The sequence below is a fragment of the Lipotes vexillifer genome, unplaced genomic scaffold (genome assembly GCF_000442215.2).
Source record: "Lipotes vexillifer unplaced genomic scaffold, Lipotes_vexillifer_v1.1 scaffold1261, whole genome shotgun sequence".
Classification (NCBI taxonomy): Eukaryota; Metazoa; Chordata; class Mammalia; order Artiodactyla; family Lipotidae; genus Lipotes; species Lipotes vexillifer.
In genome coordinates, this window is record NW_006796548.1 from 1287534 (window position 1) to 1307232 (window position 19699).

The 19699-nt window shown below is 51.5% G+C and overlaps 2 protein-coding genes across 2 annotated transcripts in view; one reads left to right on the plus strand and one right to left on the minus strand.

Annotated features, from left to right (window-relative positions):
- Nucleotides 1-3074, plus strand: part of S100PBP (S100P binding protein) — a 30041-nt gene extending 26967 nt beyond the window's left edge. The window contains exons 7-8 of the mRNA XM_007468690.1: nt 71-158; nt 2377-3074. Coding sequence (XP_007468752.1) covers nt 71-158; nt 2377-2518 — 230 coding nt within the window. The 3' untranslated portion in view covers nt 2519-3074. The remainder of the gene's footprint in view (nt 1-70; nt 159-2376) is intronic.
- Nucleotides 3075-11236: 8162 nt separating this feature from the next.
- FNDC5 (fibronectin type III domain containing 5) lies at nt 11237-18830 on the minus strand. The gene is made up of 5 exons (XM_007468692.1): nt 18757-18830; nt 14784-14895; nt 14114-14312; nt 13659-13748; nt 11237-11590 (listed from the first exon to the last, which is right to left on the minus strand). Exons 3-5 carry the CDS (start codon nt 14295-14297, stop codon nt 11238-11240), a joined length of 627 nt encoding a protein of 208 aa, XP_007468754.1. The 5' UTR covers nt 14298-14312; nt 14784-14895; nt 18757-18830; the 3' UTR covers nt 11237.
- Between the last annotated feature and the right edge of the window lie 869 nt (nt 18831-19699).

A 19699-nucleotide genomic window follows, 5' to 3' on the forward strand; every position in this document is an offset into this window, starting at 1 on the left:
ATGTTTTGACCTAGGCTGCCATGGTAGTTCACTGAGCTGCTTCCTAACCACTGATCTCTCTGTATCACAGGTACCTTGGGGGAGCTGTGTGCCTTGATGGGTCAAGTTCATCACATGCAGAACCCAAAATGGCAGCATCCTTCGGACCTCACCAGGCGGTGAGTGGGTGTTCAGAAGAAGGAAGAAAAGGGTAGAATTTTGCTACAGGAGAAATGTGGTAGGGCTTTGGTAGGGCTGTAATTGTTGTTTAATTCCAGAGGCAGAAAAAGAAGTGATATAGTGTAATAGAATAAGAATTGGACTGAAATTCAAGAAACCTGGGTTCTAATACTGGCTTTGCACTTTTTAACTAGCTATGTGATTTTGATCAAATCACTTCACTTCTCTGGTCCTCACAACAGTGAAATTAAGATATTGGACTAATTGATGTCAAAGAGCCTTTCTAGTCCTGAAATCTTCTGGTTTCTTGATGCAGTGTGGTTTTACAGATTTATTCAGTTACTTGATCCAATTATTCAGAGACCTTGGAGTCATCTGTGATTCCTTTCTCTCTTACTCCATAGTCAGTGCATTAGCAAATTCTATAAGCTCTACGTATAATATATCCAAAATTTGATCATTTCTCAATCATTTTCACTTGGATTGTTGCAAGTCTCCTAAATGGTCTCCCTACTTCTGCCCTTGCCTGTCTACTGTTCTCAACTCAAACAGCCAGAGAAATTCTTTTAAAGCATAAGTCAGATTCTCTCTTCTTTGCACAGAGTTTTCCAGTGGCTTCCCATCTCCGTGATTACAAGTGCCTATATGTTTTGGTCTAGGCTGACTTGGTTAGCTCACCACCCTCATCTCCTCTACTATTCACTTTGCTCACTCTGCTCTAGTCACACTGGATTCCTTGCTATTTCTGTTTTTCATACTATTTAGTTTATTTATTTATTTATTTTTGGCTGCATTGGGTCTTCGTTGCTGTGCGCGGGCTTTCTCTAGTTGCAGCGAGCGGGGGCTACTCTTCATTGCAGTACTTGGGCTTCTTATTGCGGTGGCTTCTCTTGTCGTGGTGCACGAGCTCTAGGCGCACGGGCTTCAGTAGTTGTGGCTCACGGGCTCTAGAGCACAGGCTCAATAGTTGTGGTGCACGGGCTTAGTTGCTCCGCAGCATGTGGGATCTTCCTGGACCAGGGATCAAACCGGTGTCCCCTGCATTGGCAGGTGGATTCTTAACCACTGCGCCACCAGGGAAGTCTCTCCTTGCTATTTTTCAAGTATGTCAGACGTGCTCCCACATCAGGGCCTTTAAACTTAGTGTTTTCTCTATAGTTGCCAAAATGACAGCAGTACTCGGAAAGGCAGTGTTGTGTAATAGTTATTAAATTCTGCAGTCAGATGTGAATTCAAATCCAGGCTCTTCTACTTACTCCACTCTACGACCTTGGGGAAGTTATTTTACCTGAGGCTTAGTTTCCTATCCTGTATAAGGAGTTAATGAGAGTACTTTTCTGGTAGGATTGTCATTAGGATTAAATGGTGTGAGATGTTTAAAGAATTCAGCAAGTATTTGCATATAGGGCTAGATAAACACCAGGTACTGTTAAAATTATTTTCAACCTGGGCTATTCCCCATAATCACCTATGGAGATGTCTAAAAATGCAGATGTCCAGGGCTTGACTCAAGGGATTCTAAGTTATTAAGTCTAAGGGTGGAGAGAGGTGCCAAGAATCTATATCTTTACATTAAAGCTTCCCAGGTGGTTATTAGGACCAGCTGGAGTTGAGAATGGGATGAAATTATCTCAGAGGGTCCTGCTCAGAACCCCAGCCCAGTACACGACTAAAGGAGGCTCTCAAGAAACTTTGAGTCTGTTCAGTTTCTAAACTTGCAGTGTGATTCTCACGTGATGCTTACCTTCTCTGGGAATTTTATTCTAATTTTAACTGCTGTGTCCTGAGCAACCTTGAGCTGTGTCAGACAGTGAAGTCCTGTTGGAGGTACAGGTCTGATGCAAGCAATAAAATATAGATCCTGTTCTAAATGTTTCCAGAGGGAGAATATGGGTTTTTCCTGCTTAAACATTATTATACATTATACATTGGGTTTTCTTAGAACATTCGTGTATATGGACCATATCACCATAATACCTGTATGGGAATTAGGTGGCTTTGGAAATTGGAAGGAAATAGAACTTATAGTGTGACTTTCATATAAGGAAAATAATATAAAATTTCTAAAATTATGAGAATCGAAATATAAAATGAATATCCAATTTCCAAAAGTAACAATATTCTTTAAATAGTTTTCTTGGCCTTTTTTGTATACAAATAACGATTCCAGTCGAAACCCTCATCTGTCCTCTTTTTATTTTCCCTCTCTGCTGATAGAAACTACGCCCGGTTCCGACAGAAGTCTCTGCAAAGATACAGTCTGACTCAGTGGGTTGACCAGAACAAGCGAAGCCACCATCGGTTCCAGCGTCTACCAGATTTCCCGTACAGTCCATTTGTCTCCTCCCATCAGCAGTGAAGGTCCCTATCCAGGGTCCTGTCCAGAGCAGCGTCTCATCTTCTGCTGTTTTGTGCTTTGTAGATTTTGTTTTTCACAACATTTTAATTTAAAGAACTCGTCACCTTTTGGAAATGCCCATTGCTGACTTGAAATTTTTTGTGTAAGGTCCTTCCTGTTTATGTGTGTGTATGCATTTAAGCAGTGTTGAGTTGATAATAGTTTTAATTTTTTAATTTAAATTGAAGGTGGCTGCCGCCTGAAAGCCGGCATTAAGTCAAAACACCCAGGATCAAGCAAAACACCGACCTCTGTGGAGAGGTGAAGTCTACTTCTGGTGCCCAAAAGAAATCATCTTTTAATCTCCTATGAGGAAGAGATTCTTTATCAGGCTGCAAGCCAGTGTCAATTATTGCTGATGACTTATAAATGGATACAAGTCACTTTTAACAACGCCTCTTACCTTTTTTATTTGAATCTCCGAATACCTGTCAGTATTTTAAAGTTGGTAATCCAGGACATCTGAAGTAGTTGAAAGGACAAATTACAAGTGTAAGTCTTTTCTTTTCGTACCTACTAGCTGCCTTTATATTTTGGCTTTTTTTTTTTTCATTCTTCATTAAATTTATTTTGCACAATAGTGTTTACAAATCTTGTACATCTTAACTCTAACAGAAGACTGGTGACTAACAACCCCTGTTGGTTTGTGATCTTGTGACTGTCTGCCTTCTCTGCCTTTCTTCAAGGATATTCCTTCTTTTTTCCCCAGTGAACTTAGGGCTCTACTGGCATATTCCTGTATCCTGTTAGACATAGATATGCCTCTTAAGAACAGCCTTACTGCGCTCTTTATTGAAGAGCTGCCCACCCAGAGTCTTGACTCTAGGACAGGCCAGAAAGCAGTGCTATTGAGAGGTGTCAGCTGGTCTTCAGTTTCACTTGCTGAACTCCAGTTCAAGTATGAGTTGACGTGTTAGTGAGCTTCCATCCTGTGGGAGAGACTTTGGAGAAGTTGTCTTTTGTCTCCATTATTAGTTAATAAGAGGTGCCTTTTGATCCAGGATCTCCTTACTTGGTCAAACCTCTGATGTACAGTTTTACAAAACTACTAAAGTGAATCTAAAATAGTTTTGATTAAGCCTGTGCACAAAGCATTACCTGATCTTAAGGGTAATGCTATATGCAGCTATCTTAATGGATGTCTTAGGAGTTTGTTATTCTCTTTACAGACAGCTCTAGACATCTATTGGGAGATTTTGCAGTCTGGCATTTGTGCTGTTGTTGTTCACTCTGTGTGACGGTTGTACCTAGTTGCTATAGTACAGCCTGTGATACCGGGCTCACTGCCTCTGTCTGATTTTGTTGTTCCGTCATCCCCATCTTTGTATGCAAGTAACCCATCTTAAACATCCTATCCTGCTTTAGAAACTGACTTGGGAGAAACTTGGTCATAGTTACCAGTAAACTTAGATGGATATCCCTAAGTGTTAACTATTTCTATCCAGTCAAGGATTCCCTTTTCCTTCGACATTTGGTTTAGAGTCTGGGACCAAAATGCAAAGGAGAAGTTCTATTCAAAGGCAAGAGTCAAAATCTGTTATTTCAGTTGGCATTTCCTATATCAGTCACTTCTCCAGGTTTCCGTAAATTAGCTTGATGGAATGGGACAAACATCCACCTTTGGAACTATAGCGTAGTTAGAATTCATTGTTACTGGAATAATTAGCATTGCTGTTGTCTTGTTCCTCACAGATAACCAAGGAGTAAAGGGACAGCCTTTTGCTTAGGCAAAAGTCTAAGACTCATGTTCCTGCCTCCCTGGTACAGGAGGGTTTAAGACTGATGTGTAATGGGAGCATCGCCTTTGCCAAATCAAATGAGTGATGGGTTAACGAGAAAATGTGACAATCACATTTCCTCTTTGCTCAAATAATTCTGTTTTTCACGCTTTAGCAGCTTAATTAAATCTGTTGGACTGGGGGAGGAGAGAACTGTTCCCTAGCGGTTAACATGGTATTCTTTAAGAAGAAAAACAAAGCCAAAGAAAACTCATTATCAGGCATGTTCGCCTTAAAGATGGTAGTGGGTAGAATCTGGAGGTTTTTTTTTTTTTTTTTTTTTTTTTTTGTGGTACGCGGGCCTCTCACTGTCGTGGCCTCTCCCGTTGCAGAGCACGCGCAGGCCCAGCGGCCATGGCTCACGGGCCCAGCCGCTCCACGGCATGTGGGATCTTCCCGGACCGGGGCACGAACCCGTGTCCCCTGCGTCGGCAGGCGGACTCTCAACTACTGCGCCACCAGGGAAGCCTAAATCTGGAGTTTTAATCTGTTTTTAAAAGCTACATATCTCACATTTAGTGTTGGCCTCTAAGTCTAATTTTCATGTAGAATTCTTGCCATGTTGTTTTATTTACATAAGGGTTGTGTGCATTTAACTGCCTACCTAGCTTTCTTTATCTGTGATGACATTCTCGCCACGGGGGTCTTGACAATGCAGAGTAGGAATGTGCTGTTTACATAGTTTACTTGTATGTAAAGAGCCTGAAATAACCTTAGTTTTGCATCTAATGCAGGCCCCAAATTACTTTGGTTGTTGTCAGGATCAATTATGAAACTGAAGTTTGGTGCCTCCTCTTTATCATGTTTTTCCACTTGTGGCAGTTGTGTTAATGTCATTACAAAGAAATAAAAGTTCTTGTCGGTGGCTTATGTACCGTGGCCGTCTATTGCGGGCTCTGAAGGAGGGCTCCTTCCTTCTTTGTGCAGGTAGGTTAGTGGAGTGTGTGAGGGGCGGCAGTTAGTAGAATGTGGTAACGGGGAGGCGAGGGTGTGTGCTCCCTGTTCTTTTGAGGGTAAATTACAGTGTTAAGAAAGGCGTTCCAGCAGTTAAGAAATGTTGAAATTGATTGGGATTTGCAGCTACATATAGTGCACATCAGGAGCGTGACATAGGGAGAGCCTTAAATATCACTGTGCTGCTGTTTTTGCAGAGGGGGAAAATGGCTCAGCCCCATCACACAGGCATTGCCTCGCATTCCTTCCTGTGGCTGATGGCTGACCCCTGTGTCTCTCTGCCTCTCCAGAGCCAGCACTGATAAGGAAGAAACTGAGCTACCTGGGGCATTCTCCCTTTGAAAGGGATGTGAGAAACCAGAATTGATAGTTGTTCTTAACCCAACTTCTCCAGAAATTGTTCCTAGAACCTGGGGTGAAGGTTGGATAAGTGTGGGTAGATGTGGGAGACAGCGTTAGATCACTTTTGTGAACCTAAGCTTCTTAGACTCACCCCAGGAGCAAGGATGAAAAGGAAAGCAGTAAGAGCTTGTCACCTGTATTAGCCAATGCTTTACAGTCTCAGCTCGTGCTGAGACATTAAGTAGCAACATACTTGGATAGGCTTCTCTGTCCTGCTGTCCTGTAAGTTTGTTGTTTTTTTTTTTTTGTGGTACGCGGGCCTCTCACTGTTGTGGCCTCTCCCTTTGCGGGGCACAGGCTCCAGATGCGCAGGCTCAGCGGCCATGGCTCACGGGCCCAGCCGCTCCGCGGCATGTGGGATCTTCCCGGACCGGGGCACGAGCCTGTGTCCCCTGCATTGGCAGGTGGACTCTCAACCACTGTGCCACCAGGGAAGCCCTGTCCTGTAAGTTTTTAACACGTAGCCTACAGTCCAGGTGAAAGCCTCAATATAAATTTTCTAAATACTCAGCTGTTTAATATTCTTGTCTGAATCCGAGGGTCTCTTGACCTATACATACACATATCCATTTTGTCCTCTCAGGTGTAGGTGTTCCTTTGTCCAGTAATTGCTTATTTCCTTTTTAGCAATGTGTTATTGTAGGCCTCAAAGGTTTCAGAGACTAGGCTGGATTCTCTGAGCTGGTGGCGTCCTTTACCCTCAGTTCGTTTTATGTTGTGGAGAAGTGAGGAGGAGGAGAAATGGACCTTCTCTAAAAGCTCATTCTCTAAACAGCCTGTTGTGAACTTTTACGGGAAGAAAAAGTCCCAACCACATAAAACTAGAAAGCAGAGTTTCCTGCTTTTTTAAGAGAAAACAATTATTCCTAAGCTGATTCTAGGGTATTCTTGTTTTGTAGGCCAGAGCACCTGTCAGGAAAAAAATGTCCACTTGTCACAGGAAGTATCAACTGGCCAACGGTGGAATTCCTTAATTAAAAGCTCCCGCCCTGTCACTCCTCCCCACCTGTCTTCCCCCTATGACAACTGGAACATGCCACAGACAGAAAAATCTGACCCTCCCAGCACCCATTGGGAAGCGGTGGAATGTAATCTTTTGGACAACCTTTAAAGCCATCTAGTCCTGAAATGCTGTATCACTAAGGAATTATTTGTATACAAAGATCTCCTTCAATTCAGCTTCAAATAACATTTGAGGGTTTGGGAGTATTGTACCGATGGAGCTTGGGGGGGTGGGGTGTCCCATTTACAAAGGCATTTTGTTCTTGGAGGCTACTTTTTAAAAGCAAAATCCAAAATCTGTCAAATAGGTTTAAAGTGGGTGAGAAAGTAGAAGTCTGAAACATTACGTGACTGGGGTGGTGAGATGTTAAATATTTCTGTAAAGGGTTGAACTAGAGATCATAAAAGTGGGTTCAAAAGGAGGCCTATGCTGAAAAGCTGGGGTTGAGGGGACTGGACTGGAGAGAGGAAAGACTCGTGCCTCATAGAAACACCAGTCCTCCTTCCTTTCCGGAGACCCCGGGGTCTCCCTCCTGTCCCATAAGGAAGCCCTTTGGCTCCTACTCTAGGTGGTGGGTGGGGTCTGGGAATCCTCTGTTCTTACCCCTTGGTTTTTTACAGATAAGGAGTCCAGGGCCCCATCAGAGAAGTAACTGGCCTGAGGGTCTCCTGCCTCAGTCCACTGTTCCTCCCACAGACCTGCTGTGGTCTTGCAGGGCGGGTCTCTCAGTCTCAGACAACTTGCCTGGGCCCTTCCCAAGCTGTGGGGAATCTGCAGATCTAAGTGAGGGGTGAAGAAAGGACCACAGCCCAAGTCACAGCCGTAGGCTTCCACTGTGTCACTAGTTGATTCGGGAAGAGCTCAGTTGTTGTAGAACTTGGGGGTTTACGGAGGTGATTAAAGGGAGTGGAGTTTAGTGAGGTGTGTTGTTCACTCCGCTCCCCTCATACCCTAAGATGATGTGCTACAGGCACAGATAAGGTAAAGACAGCAAACTCCCATTAGCGGCACTCCCTGGACCCCACTGACAGCTGTCTATACCTGATGCTGACTTGAAGTTTCTCCATCATCTGGCACTAAACAGGCACAGAGGACCTGGGAATTACCTCTCTGAGGTCTGGCTGGCAGTTCTGCGTGCTAATTGATTACCCACTCTCCCACCCAGCCTGTAAGACCTGCTCCCCTCTGCTCTCAGAACCTTCCAGAACAGCCTACCCTAAGCCCCACTCACCTGACATTTCCTAAGCTCCTCCCGGCTCTGGACAGAAACGTTCAAGGTGCCCCATTTACTGGTTTGCTCATTGGCTAATGGCATCATTCCTCTACCTTTCAGCCTGCTGCGGGATCAGAGTGATGTTCCTTTAACATCCCCGAACAGCATGCTGTGAATCCTGAGCTGCAGCAAGCAGCTTCTACAGTCCCTCTTTACTTCCCCCTCATGCTGGGAGAAGCAGGACTGCATTCCCTTTGGCCAGGAAAAGCACCAACCGCATCAAGAGGGGAAAACCCTTTGTTTTAAAAACTGAGCTCCAGCCTGCATACCTATGCGGTGAGGCAGCCCAAGCTCGGTTTCGGCAGTGGGCGGGGGGGGGCTCAGTAATGGGATGGTAGAGCAACTATTTTCTCCTCTTACACGTGCACCCCCATCTGTTCGAGATTTCCCTTCCAACTCCAGCTTGGCTGGCGGGCTTGTCCCTAAGAAGCTGCAGGCCAAAATGGAGAGAACTGACTCCCTCCTCCACACGTCCTGATTTGCTGCCAACTGCCAGAAAAAGAGGGCAACACTTGGGCATTTACCAGAAGACGAGGATGTGCCTTTTCATATGTCTTTTTATTTTACATTTAAAAAGTGGTTATTGCTCTAACTGGATCAGAGGTAAGGACCTCTCCCCTAAGGAGCCTTGGCCTTGCAGCCCCATTCAGCAGGGATGGAAGTCACAAGACAATGAGTGGAGCCCCATGCCCTCCCATGAGGAAGCCCTTAGTGTTGCTGACATCTGCCTTTCACCCTGTCTCTCCTCCCTCTCTGTGCTCCACACTCGGGCAAAGCAGAGTGGCAGCTGCGCCAGCCCCGAGAGCTCTTGTAGACCGCAAAGAAGGGGCGGTTGGGATGGTAAGCAACTATTTTCTCCTCTTACACGTGCACCCCCATCTGTTCGAGATTTCCCTTCCAACTCCAGCTTGGCTGGCGGGCTTGTCCCTAAGAAGCTGCAGGCCAAAATGGAGAGAACTGACTCCCTCCTCCACACGTCCTGATTTGCTGCCAACTGCCAGAAAAAGAGGGCAACACTTGGGCATTTACCAGAAGACGAGGATGTGCCTTTTCATATGTCTTTTTATTTTACATTTAAAAAGTGGTTATTGCTCTAACTGGATCAGAGGTAAGGACCTCTCCCCTAAGGAGCCTTGGCCTTGCAGCCCCATTCAGCAGGGATGGAAGTCACAAGACAATGAGTGGAGCCCCATGCCCTCCCATGAGGAAGCCCTTAGTGTTGCTGACATCTGCCTTTCACCCTGTCTCTCCTCCCTCTCTGTGCTCCACACTCGGGCAAAGCAGAGTGGCAGCTGCGCCAGCCCCGAGAGCTCTTGTAGACCGCAAAGAAGGGGCGGTCACTGGGGAATGGCTTTCAGCTCTCTGGCTTGGGGGTCACCGCACTTCTCATTCAGTTCAGCATGTACTCACTGGGCACCGACTGCGTGCCAGGCTTGTGCCAAGCGCAGTCGCCCACACTGTCGTTCTTAGCCACGAATGGAAGACGCAGAGGTCCGTCTCTTCCCACGCAGGCGTTCAGCAGCCACGACCTGTCAGTCCTAGGGAAGGGTCTGCCTTCCTTAGCAAGCACCATTTGTTTTTTAAACCAGAAAGAGGCAGTGGAGGGAGAGACCTGTCACCTCATACCACTCAGGCTCTAGGGAAGGACATGAGGACCCTGGGTAGCTTCACGAACCCTGGATGAAATGGCAAGATATGGAGACCCCAGAGGTCAGGACTGCTCTGACTGTCCATGGTGAATGGCTCGGGCCCGCCTTCCAGCAGCGTCCACCCCAGAGGGGGTGATTTAGCAGCCCCCAGGGTGTCCCATGTGGATGTACCTTTTCAGTTGTGCAAGCCAGCACTGTTGCAACTCCAAGAGACTTTTCCTAAAGAAATGGGGCCAGTACCTTCCAGGTCTCTTTCCCACTTTGTCTCCTTCAGACCCCAGACTGATGATCTTACAGTCAAAATAAGGGCCAAAGAAGACAGAGGACACAGGCAACCAGCTCGGGGAATCCCTCTGCCCTCTAGAGTGAAGCCCTTCGGTTGTGTTTTCCAAAAGAGACAGAACAGATAACATCTTACACACTCGCAAAGTTGTGCATCGCGCCACAAACAAGTCCCTGATGGCTGGATCCAGCAAAGGCTTGATGGCAGCCAGGCCCCTGCCCGGCAGGCAGCCCCACAGCTTCCCTGAAAGACACAGCTTCTGTCAGTCTAGGTGCTTGTCATCTCCCAGGAGCTTTGTGCATTTTCTCAAAGAGGAAGCCAGTCCAGGAGAGGCGAGGAGGCAGAAAGACGGCTGTGTCTCATGCAGCTTTGCCTTTTCCAGAACAGGGCCAGGCCTTTTAGTTTTGTGGCTTATTTTTTGCAGAATTTGGGTTTGCAGTTCAGCTTTCTTCACCAGACTAGGATGGGGGGGCTGCAGAGGGAGAACTGTGCAGCTAGCTGTGCCTCCCCCCATGGCAGTCCTCTTTCTCCCTGTGCCCATGGACCTGGGGACCAGCAGAGAAGAAAAATGAAATCCTTCTCCCTGCAGACAGGCAGTCATGCTTCGATGATGTTCACCAAGGGCTTGTTTGGAAACTGGGAGGAAAAAAAAATGAGAGAAGCGGCCAGGGCTAAACTGAACAGACTTCTTGCAAGGATGGAAACAGGGAGAAGACACCAGAAGGAAGGGAGCAGCAGGGCTGCAGCCTAAAAGCCAGGCTCTTGTCTCAGGTGGAAGGAAAGGAGGAGCCCTGCCTGGATGTCTTATCTCTCTGCCTCTCAAACCCAGCCTTCGGCTTCACTCAGCTGAGTGGCCAGGACTGGGTCCTGGGCCCTAGCCGAGCATCCCGCTGGCTGGTTCTCTCACATCCTGCAGATCTGCCTCTGAGCGTAGCCTCAGCCACTGACATTGCTGAGGTGCTTCTGGAGGTGGTGGATTAATAAGAGGCTTCAGGAGAGCGCCAGAGAGAAGCCAAGAGAGAGGACAGTAAGCCAGAGGGTGTAAGGAGATGGAGGAAGGAGGAAATGTAGAGAGAGCCAGATGTTTGTTTGTTGGATAATCATCGTCAGAACCATGAGATTCTCTTCCGCTCTCTATGTCTCTCTTCTGAGCTGCTCAAAGCAAGCACTGAAAAGGTTTTCATATCTGTTTTACAGAAGAGGAAATGAAGGTACAAAGAGGTGAAGCACCTGCCCAAGGTCATACAGCACCGCAGGAGCATGAATGAGCCCAGAACCCCTACTCTTGCTGTCCCGCACCTACTGGGAGCTCTGCCCTCCCCACTCACTGCCCTCTTTTTAAACCCCTACTGGCTCCTGGCACCCTGCAAAAGGAGAGGATCCAAAATCAATTTGCAGTGTCCCCTGTGTCACACGGGCAGCGGCCAAGCTTGGCTCTGTCCAGCTGCAGCCATGCCAGGCCCCATTGGTAGTCCCCAAGCTGACCCCTTCTGCAGCCCGAGGACTACCAGGGTGCCAGCCACGGGGCCCCCATCCGGGCCCAGGTCTTGCCCTCACCTTGCTGCGGAGAAGGCCCCCGCTTTGGTGCTCTGGTGTGCTGGTTTCTGATGCGCTCTTGGTTTTTTCCTTGTTGTTATTGGGTTCATTGTCCTTGATAATGTCATACTGGCGGCAGAAGAGGGCGATGACACCTGCAGGGGACAAGGGAGAGCAGTCAGAGGCCAGAGCCCCAGTCCTTGCCCCTCCACTTCATGCCCACCAGACCAGGCTGAGCTCCTGTGGGTACCGGGCTCCAGATGGCCTCTCACCGGCACTACTGCAAGAGGCTGCCTCTGGCCTCTGGCTCCTGTGTCCACCTGTCCCCTTCCCTACAAGCCCCTTCACTGCTGCTGGGCTGATCTTCCTACAACATGCTTCTGATCGTGTCTCCTCCCTTTCCTTCTTTTAAACCTCAGAGGGCTCCCCTTTCCTTTAGGGCAAAAAGCAACAATAGCATTTGTCTAGCATGTGCCAGGCCCTGTGCTGGGCCCTGACATTCCATCTCACTGAGCCCTCATAGCTCTCTGAGAGCACTGGTTATTACCATCCCCAGGTTACGAGGGAGGGCAGTGATGAAGAGCTTAGAAAACTCACTCAAGGTCACACCGTGGAGTGGGGGTGTGCACTCCAGGGCCTGCACTCTCCTAAATGTTTATCGCTATCAAACTAATATTTTTTGAAAGTCCAACAGTATTAAGGCAACCACCTCCAACTCTCGTAGGTGCTTTCCCCATTTTTACCTCTATACTTGATTTACAGGGCTATTTCTTTTCTGTCTGCGCCACACGGCTCACGGGATCTTAGTTCCCCGACCAGGGATTGAACCTGGGCCACAGCAGTGAAAGCCCAGAATCCTAACCACTAGGCAACAGGGAACTCTATAGTGCTATTTCCTGATCTGTTTTAGAGATTATCTGTTGACGTCCCACCGTGGCATATAGAGCCTAACCACTCCCTCTACTACCTTCCTCATCATCCTAGCAGAATTACATCACAATTTCGAGTTAAGTCGCTATTTTATATTGTTACAATGATGTGAATACTGTCTGTGCCAAGTCTAATAATGCACCACAAGCAAACATCCCCTTTTGTACAATCCTTTGTTTTTCCACCTTTTTTTTTTCAAGTGTCTGCTTTTCTTTGTGTCTCTACTGAACATATTTTTCCATAGGCTTCTACAACAGAGCCTGTCCTCTCAACCACGATGCTCATATAACTTCGACATGGTGTTTAATTCCCTCAAGAAGGACTCCAGTCCACTTGACAGCCTCAACATCCTTTACCCTCACTTTCTAACTTCTCTCTTGGGTCACAGCTGCACTGAGTCAGACTGAGCTTAATTTCCTTCTTGAACACACCATGCCCAGAATACCCTTCCTTTTTTGGCTGCCTGGTGAACTCCTACTCATCCTTCAAAGCTCAATCCCCATTTACCTCCTCTCTGTGTTTTTCTTGATTTCTACTCCTAGCCCCAGAATTCATTCATTCCCCGTCCTCTGCTCCCATACATGGTGCTATTATAGCACTCATCACGTTGAATTATTGTTAAGTACGGGCCTGGCGTCTCCCAGACTGAGTTCTTTACAAGCACATGGCTCTTCTTAGTCACGACTGTAGCACTACTCTCTGGAATGAAGTGGCTGTTCAGTAAATTCCGGTTGAGCTGAGTACAAAGGTGATGGTCTTTATCCCCAGGGAGCTCACAGACAAGTGGGAAAAGAGAAAGACAGGAACCCAACTAACTTAGCTAAGAAGGGCTAAATTTAGAGAGGAGCACACAGGGTGCCGCGGGAGCATCGAGGCAGGAGGAACATTCTAATGGATGGGTTGGGGAGGTTTCACGCAGGCGGTCTCCGAACTGTGTCAGGAAGGATGAGTGGGTTAAGAGGGTGTCCCAAGCCTGAGCTGCCCAGGCCTGAAGCACCTGGAGGCACAGCAACCCGGAAGAATACGGAGAGGCTGGAAGGCCAGGGGCTTTGGCCATTCATTAGGGAGAGCAATCACTCATATAATCCTACGAAGCAGCTACCGAACTGCTATTTTTTTGGTGAGAGGTCAGTTAGAGAAGGGATCAGATCTGGCCCCCAGAGCAGAACTTAGGCTCCTAAGTCCTCTCACTGCCTCCAAGCCCCTCACCCTTCGTTTCTGTGAGTAAAGGGTCTGGTGAGGGTCCTCCACTTCCCCGAGGTGAAGTGAAGAAGGACTTGGGGCCAGACTCACCGGCCCACATGAACAGGACCACGACGATGATCAGCACCTCGCCCGTCCGCAGCTGTTGGTTCCTCCCCATCTCCTTCATGGTCACCTCATCTGTGTGGAGAGAGACACTATGGCTCCAGGACTCCCTGGGCCCCTGCCAGCCACATTTCTAGGGCCAAGTGCAAAATATTAAGGGCTTATTTCTACAGGTGCCCACACACCTAACAAAAAGAGATTCTAGAACATGCTGATGGCTACTTGGGTGGCACCAACTAGACTTAATCCAGAGCTGAAAGTTTGTATCCCATAGCTTGGGGGACCAGAGTGGACCTCCCTCTCTCAGGGGCTGCTTGGCTAGGCAGCAGGGGCTGGGGGAGGATGGGGGGGGGCTCACGCTCTCCTCTAGCTGCCCGCCGCGCTAGCCCTGACCACCCCTCCCCGCACCCCATCCCTTGCTAACGGTGGCCCGGGCCTGCCTTTGTTCTTCGAGGCCATCTTCTCAGCCTCCCGTGGTGTCTTAAAGAGCACGGGCTCGCTTGCCGGACTCTGGCCCTGAATGGAGATGGCCTGCACATGCACGATGTACTCGGTGTCCTCCTCCAGGTCCCAGAGCGCGCACGAGCGGGTGGTGGTGTTCACCTCCTGGATGAAGCGCAGCATCCGCACGTCCTTCTTCTGTGGAGCAAAAGCCGGGCCCCAGGTTTCAGTGCCCAGGCCCCCACCCCATGTCTGCCCACCTCTCCGGCGGTGATAAGGCCTCACCTGGCTACCATGTTAAACCCCGGACATCCACAATCTGACTCAAGCACCCCATCATCTCTGCAGGTAGGTATTGATATCTTCATTTTACAGGTAAGGAGACAGGTTCACAGAAGTTAGGGAAATTGCCCAAGGCCATACAACTAGCAAGAACTGGAGCAAGGTCCTAAACTCAGATCTGTTTAAGATCAAAATCATGCCCTTAATTCCCAGATTCCAACCAAAGGATTCCCTTCTGGGGCCTCCCTTCCCCGCCACGTGTGCAGCTCTCTGCCCATCTCTCTTGCTCCTCGTTCCTTTTTCCTTTCTCTTTCGGCACCCCTTCCTCCCCCATCCACCACTTCTATCTTGATGTGTTCTTCCCTCCCAGGGACCCTCAAGGGATACCTGCTGAGAGATGGCAAATCCAATGACGACCTCATCCTCTAGGACATCCCAGCTCACCACTGCAGAGTTGGCCTTGAGGTGTCTGACGGTGACATTCACTGGGGCCGATGGGCTATCTGGGGGTGGGGAGGCACCTGAGCCTGAGCGCCCCCTGTCGTGAGGCCCAGGCCCATGGTCTCGTCAGTATGACAAGATAACCTGGGGATGGCCATGAGGTGGGAAGAAAGAAACCCAGGCCTTCCAGTGGGATTGGCACCTGGGTCTCAGTTCCTTAGTGGTTGAAGAGCCAGGCCTGAGAGGCCACAGGCTCCCTGTAAACAGGGTGGGAACCCCTGCTGGCCACAACTGGCCCCACTAGGTTTCAAGCTAAAATTGATGAGGCCGGGCCAGGGCCAGGTCTAAAGGAGGAGGAATGAGAGGTGGGGAGACAGACATGGGGAAGACATAGGTGGCTGGGCTGCAGGAGCTCAAGGTTAGTCTGGTGCAAAGCAATCAGAAGGCTCCCCAGTCCAGGGCTCTTTCTACAGAACTGCACTGTCAAGTGAGTGACCTTGAGGGAAGGAGAAAGACCCAGAGGTCGAGAAGAGCCTAGCTGGGTGAGCCCTGGGATGGGAGTGAGGACCAAGCAAAGAAGCCCCAGTACTGTGGAGACCCAGGCAGGATGAAGCCTGGGGAAAGGCCTCTTCTCCACACGCCGCCAGCCCCAAGAGGCAGGTGGGAAGGCGGCAGAGGAAGATGGGGTCACTCAGAGCACGGCCCCTCAGTGGAGTCAAGAGAACAGGGTGAGGCCTCTTGGATGGGAGGGGAGGACAAAGGGGACCAGATGAGAGGACAGTGATGAGATGGTGGGGGTCAGGGAAGGAAGAACTTTCTAGGAGACGGGCAGCGGACTCACACAGCTTCTGTATCCCCAAGAGGCAGGCGCTTAAAGGGGACCAAGACCTAAGCCTGAGCCTCACCCCTCACCTCATAGGTCTGGGGCCTGGGGAGACAAAGACAGATGTGGAGGCAGACAGAGACAGAGGGTCACAGACAGGGGCAGCAGACACAGAACCGGAGAACAGACAAGTGGGGTATCAGAGACAGACACGGGACGGAAGCAGGGAGACAGCGCTGAGCAGCCAAGGAGAGCTGGGTCGGAGGAGAGATGAGCAAGGTGGCAGCAGCCAGAAGGGACAGGGACAGGGCATCAGGAGGGGCAGGGTGAGGAGGAGGCCAGGCCCCAGGGGGCAGGCCAGACTCCAGGCTCGGGGTCCACCCCACCTGTCCCCGTGCCCTCGGGTGCCGGTCCCCATCCCCCTCACACAGTGGGACCCCATCCCGCTTGACCTGCAGAGTTGGCCTGCAGGGCTTTGGGTCAAGGAGGGAGGCCCAAGGTGGGGGGACCGGTGTCCTCAGCTGCTCTCTGGGCCAGAGAAAGGAGCTAGGGCTCCTGAAGGAAAGGCTTGGGGTCAGGGCAATGGGATGAGGGGGCTGGGGAACCCCAAGACCGTGGATCCCAGAGCAGTGGTGGTGGGAAGGGGTTTGAGAGCTGGAGGTCGGGTCTGGGGGTCAAGCAAGCAGGAAAGGGGCTGGGGCTGGGGCGTGGGGCGAGGGGAGCAGTGAGCGGGCCTGAGACGGGGTCCCCAGGGAGCAAGCAAGGGACCCGAGGATGCCCGCACGCGCCCCGCGCCCCGCGCCCGGACCCCCTTACCCGCCTGCACCAGCGCGAGGCAGACGCAGCCCAGCCACAGGCGGAGCGCGGCGCGGGGCGGCCCGGGGTGCATGGCGGCGGCTCCGGCGTGCGGAAGCCGCTCGCGCTGGCGCTCCGGCCCGCGGCCCGCCCGGCCCGGCCGCCCCGTGCCGCCCCGCGCCGCCTGCATGTCGGCTCCGCGGACAGCGACTCCCGCGCGGCGGCGGCGGCGGCGGCGGCCGCGTCCACTTCGGGCGCCCGAGGGGCGGGGCGCCCCCGCTGCGGGGAGAGGCGCGGGGGCGGGGTGAGGGGCGGAGGGCGCCCCCTCGCTGCCCCCACCCCCGACGACCCGGCCCGCGGGGCTTCGCCGACCCGCGCTGCCACCCTCTCGCCTGTGCCGGAGTCGTGCCCCACTGTGCTCCGTGCCCCACTGTGCTCAGCCCCAGCCTCGCACGCAGCCTCTCTCCCCGCCGCGCAGCCCTGACCCGGCCGCCACCGCTGCCCTTTCCCGAGGGAGAGGGAGGACAAGTGCCACGGAGACGCTCCTCTGGGCTCCCATCGCACCCGCCCCAAAGCTGACCTGCCCTCCCGCGCCTGGGGGTCCCCACCCCTCTCTCCGCCCCAGCCCCAGACCCGAGGCCTTGCAGGCTGGGACAGGAGTGAGCAGAGGGGAGCAATCCTAGTAGGGATGCGGGTGACTATAGAGTGCTCCGTAGATGCTGGGTTGCAGACAGTAGGTGCTCAGCGTTTGCCATGGGGCTGAGAAGAGGGTGCTCTGACTCACTGGAGGGCCTAACTCTGTGACCCCAGGCCAGTCCTTCCCTTCTTGACCTCCATTTTTCCCTCCATAACGAGAGCAACAGCATCTCCTAGGTGCCAGCTGCGCGCTGGGGGCTTTACTTGCATCATGTCGACTGCTTCTCACTGCAACCCTATAAGGGCCCGCTCTGTTGTCCGCATTTTGCACAGGAGGAGACTGCAGCTTGGAGAGGTTACTTGACTCCCCCAAGGACCCACAGCAGAGCCAGGATTTGAACACAGGCTGATTTGACTCCCCATCATGTGCTTGACTGGACTGTCTCCCACCTTGAGATCCCTGAGATCCTAGAACTTGCCCGTGCCAGCTTCTCCCCAGCCAGAGAACAATCTGGAACAATCTCTTCGCAAGAGCAGGGTGAGGGAGGAATGGCTCCAGCCCCCCTGCCCCCACCCTTCTGGACTGGTTGAAGGATGTGAGCAGTGAATGAGCTAATGACTGAAGTGCAGGGGACTTTGGAGATGTGGCCAGCAGCCACAGTTCAAAAAGGGCTCGGGTGACCCCTCCCTCATTACCCTGGGGACATCCATAAGCCTACCACTGTCCCTACCTTGGTGCCACACACCCTGCTGCCTAATCCACTCTTTTTCTGATCTTGGAGTGGCAGAGAAATACCCTCACCCTGCGCCCACCACCCTCTCCCTAATGAGAGGACCTCTGGAGCACCAGACACCTGGGGAAGCTCCCACCCGCCACCCTGCGTCAGTCTCCACCCTGAGTCCCAGTCAGGGAAACTAGGTTGAGGAGAGAGGGACAGACCAGGGCCTCAGGGCCCCTGACATGGAGGAACCACCCATCTTTCTAAATGACCCCCTCCCTGCACTGCCTGAAATTCCACCACTAGGGGGGCATCCCTTTGGGTCTTAAAAGCCTTCTGGGGCTTCCCTGGTGGCGCAGTGGTTGGGAGTCCGCCTGCCGATGCAGGGGACACGGGTTCCTGCCCCGGTCCGGGAAGATCCCACATGCCGCGGAGCGGCTAGGCCCGTGAGCCATGGCCGCTGAGCCTGCGCGTCTGGAGCCTGTGCTCCGCAACGGGAGAGGCCACAACAGTGAGAGGCCCGCGTACCGCAAAAAGAAAAAAAAAAAAAAAGCCTTCTGGTCTTCAGAAGCCCCTGAAAGAACGAATTCTTTTTGAAAAAGGGACACCTTGCAAAGTTATCCCACAAAACATCTTCAAGAGCCCCGGGCCTCTGCCTCCATTTTAGATTAAGAAACTGAGGTTCAGAGACGGGAAGAGCTTGGTGCAAATTCACGTATCGAGTCCAGAGCAGCAATAGAGCCTTCGCCTCCTAATGCCCACCCCTCGACTCCTTGTACTGCCCCCCAAGTCTCTATTTGGTCACCTTGGGAGGGGTGAGATGGGAGGGGGCTCAGGGGTTCTTGCTGAGCAGCAGAACCTAACCCACTAGCCCCTCAGTACCCCTAGGCCTGCTCTGCTTGGCAGGCTGACACCCCTGGCCCCTTCTGCTTCCTCAGCCACATACCTTATCCTGGGGCGAGCCTCAGCTGGGACCTCCACCTGCTTGGGATAGGAGCCAGGGAACCAGAGCACCTCTCCCTCCCTCTCCTTCTCTTCTCTCTCTTTTTCTTTCTCTCTCTCTCTCTCTCTTCTTTCTCTTTCTCTCACCCGGCAGCTGCTTTCAGCCTCACCCCGCCCAGCCCCGCCCCACCAGCTGCAGCTTGGCCCCTGGGGACCCCCCCCTCACCCACCAGGCAGGAAAAGAACCCGGGGCCTGCAGGAGCAACTGGAGTCTCCTCAGGCCTCATCGCAGGAGCCAGCAGGAAAGAGAGGGGTCAGTTAGAGGTCACAGAGTCCGCTCCTGTCCGTGCTGGGGAGAAAATGAGGGAGGGACAGGGTCCTGGTGGGGTGTGGAGTCCAGTCCGGCGCTGGGGAAAGGGGAGTCTCAGCGCCACCCGCTGGCCACGTTGGGTATAACCCCAGGTAGATGTAGGGCACTGGGTGGGCGGAGATGGCTGTGTCTGAGGCTTTTAGAGGGATGGGGAAGCGTGGCTGGAGGACTTGGCCTGAAAGACAGAGAGGATTTGGAGAGTTGTGGCTGCAGGCGTGCAGCCTTCCCAGGCCCCATGATGCATGGGGTGCTTGGGCATTACCTCGATTCTGGGAAAAGTCCTGATGCCTGGAGCTTGGCAACCAGTGGAAGCTGGGTCTGGGGTGGGAAGAGCTGGGAGGATTTAGAGGCCCCCCGGGTGATCTTGGGAGAGAGCTGTCAGGACCAGTTCCTCTGTGTGCACCGTCTCTTAGCACAGGGCTAAGAGCAGTAGAGACAATAAGTGTGTGCTGGACATAAAAGCTTGTTCTTGCAACATATATTTATTGAGACCTATTATGTACCAGGCTCTGTGCAACCTTCTGGAAATGCAGCAGTGGAAGAATGATTAAATGCATGAACGGGGATCTGGGTGGGG

Excerpts from the sequence above, each read along its gene's own strand:
- FNDC5 (XM_007468692.1), bottom strand. The coding sequence starts at position 14,297 with ATGCTGCGCTTCATCCAGGAGGTGAACACCACCACCCGCTCGTGCGCG. Across the intron at positions 13,749-14,113 it reads GATGGCCTCGAAGAACAAAG|ATGAGGTGACCATGAAGGAG; the intron begins GCAGGCCCGGGC and ends CTCTCCACACAG. Across the intron at positions 11,591-13,658 it reads GGTCCTGTTCATGTGGGCCG|GTGTCATCGCCCTCTTCTGC; the intron begins GTGAGTCTGGCC and ends TGTCCCCTGCAG.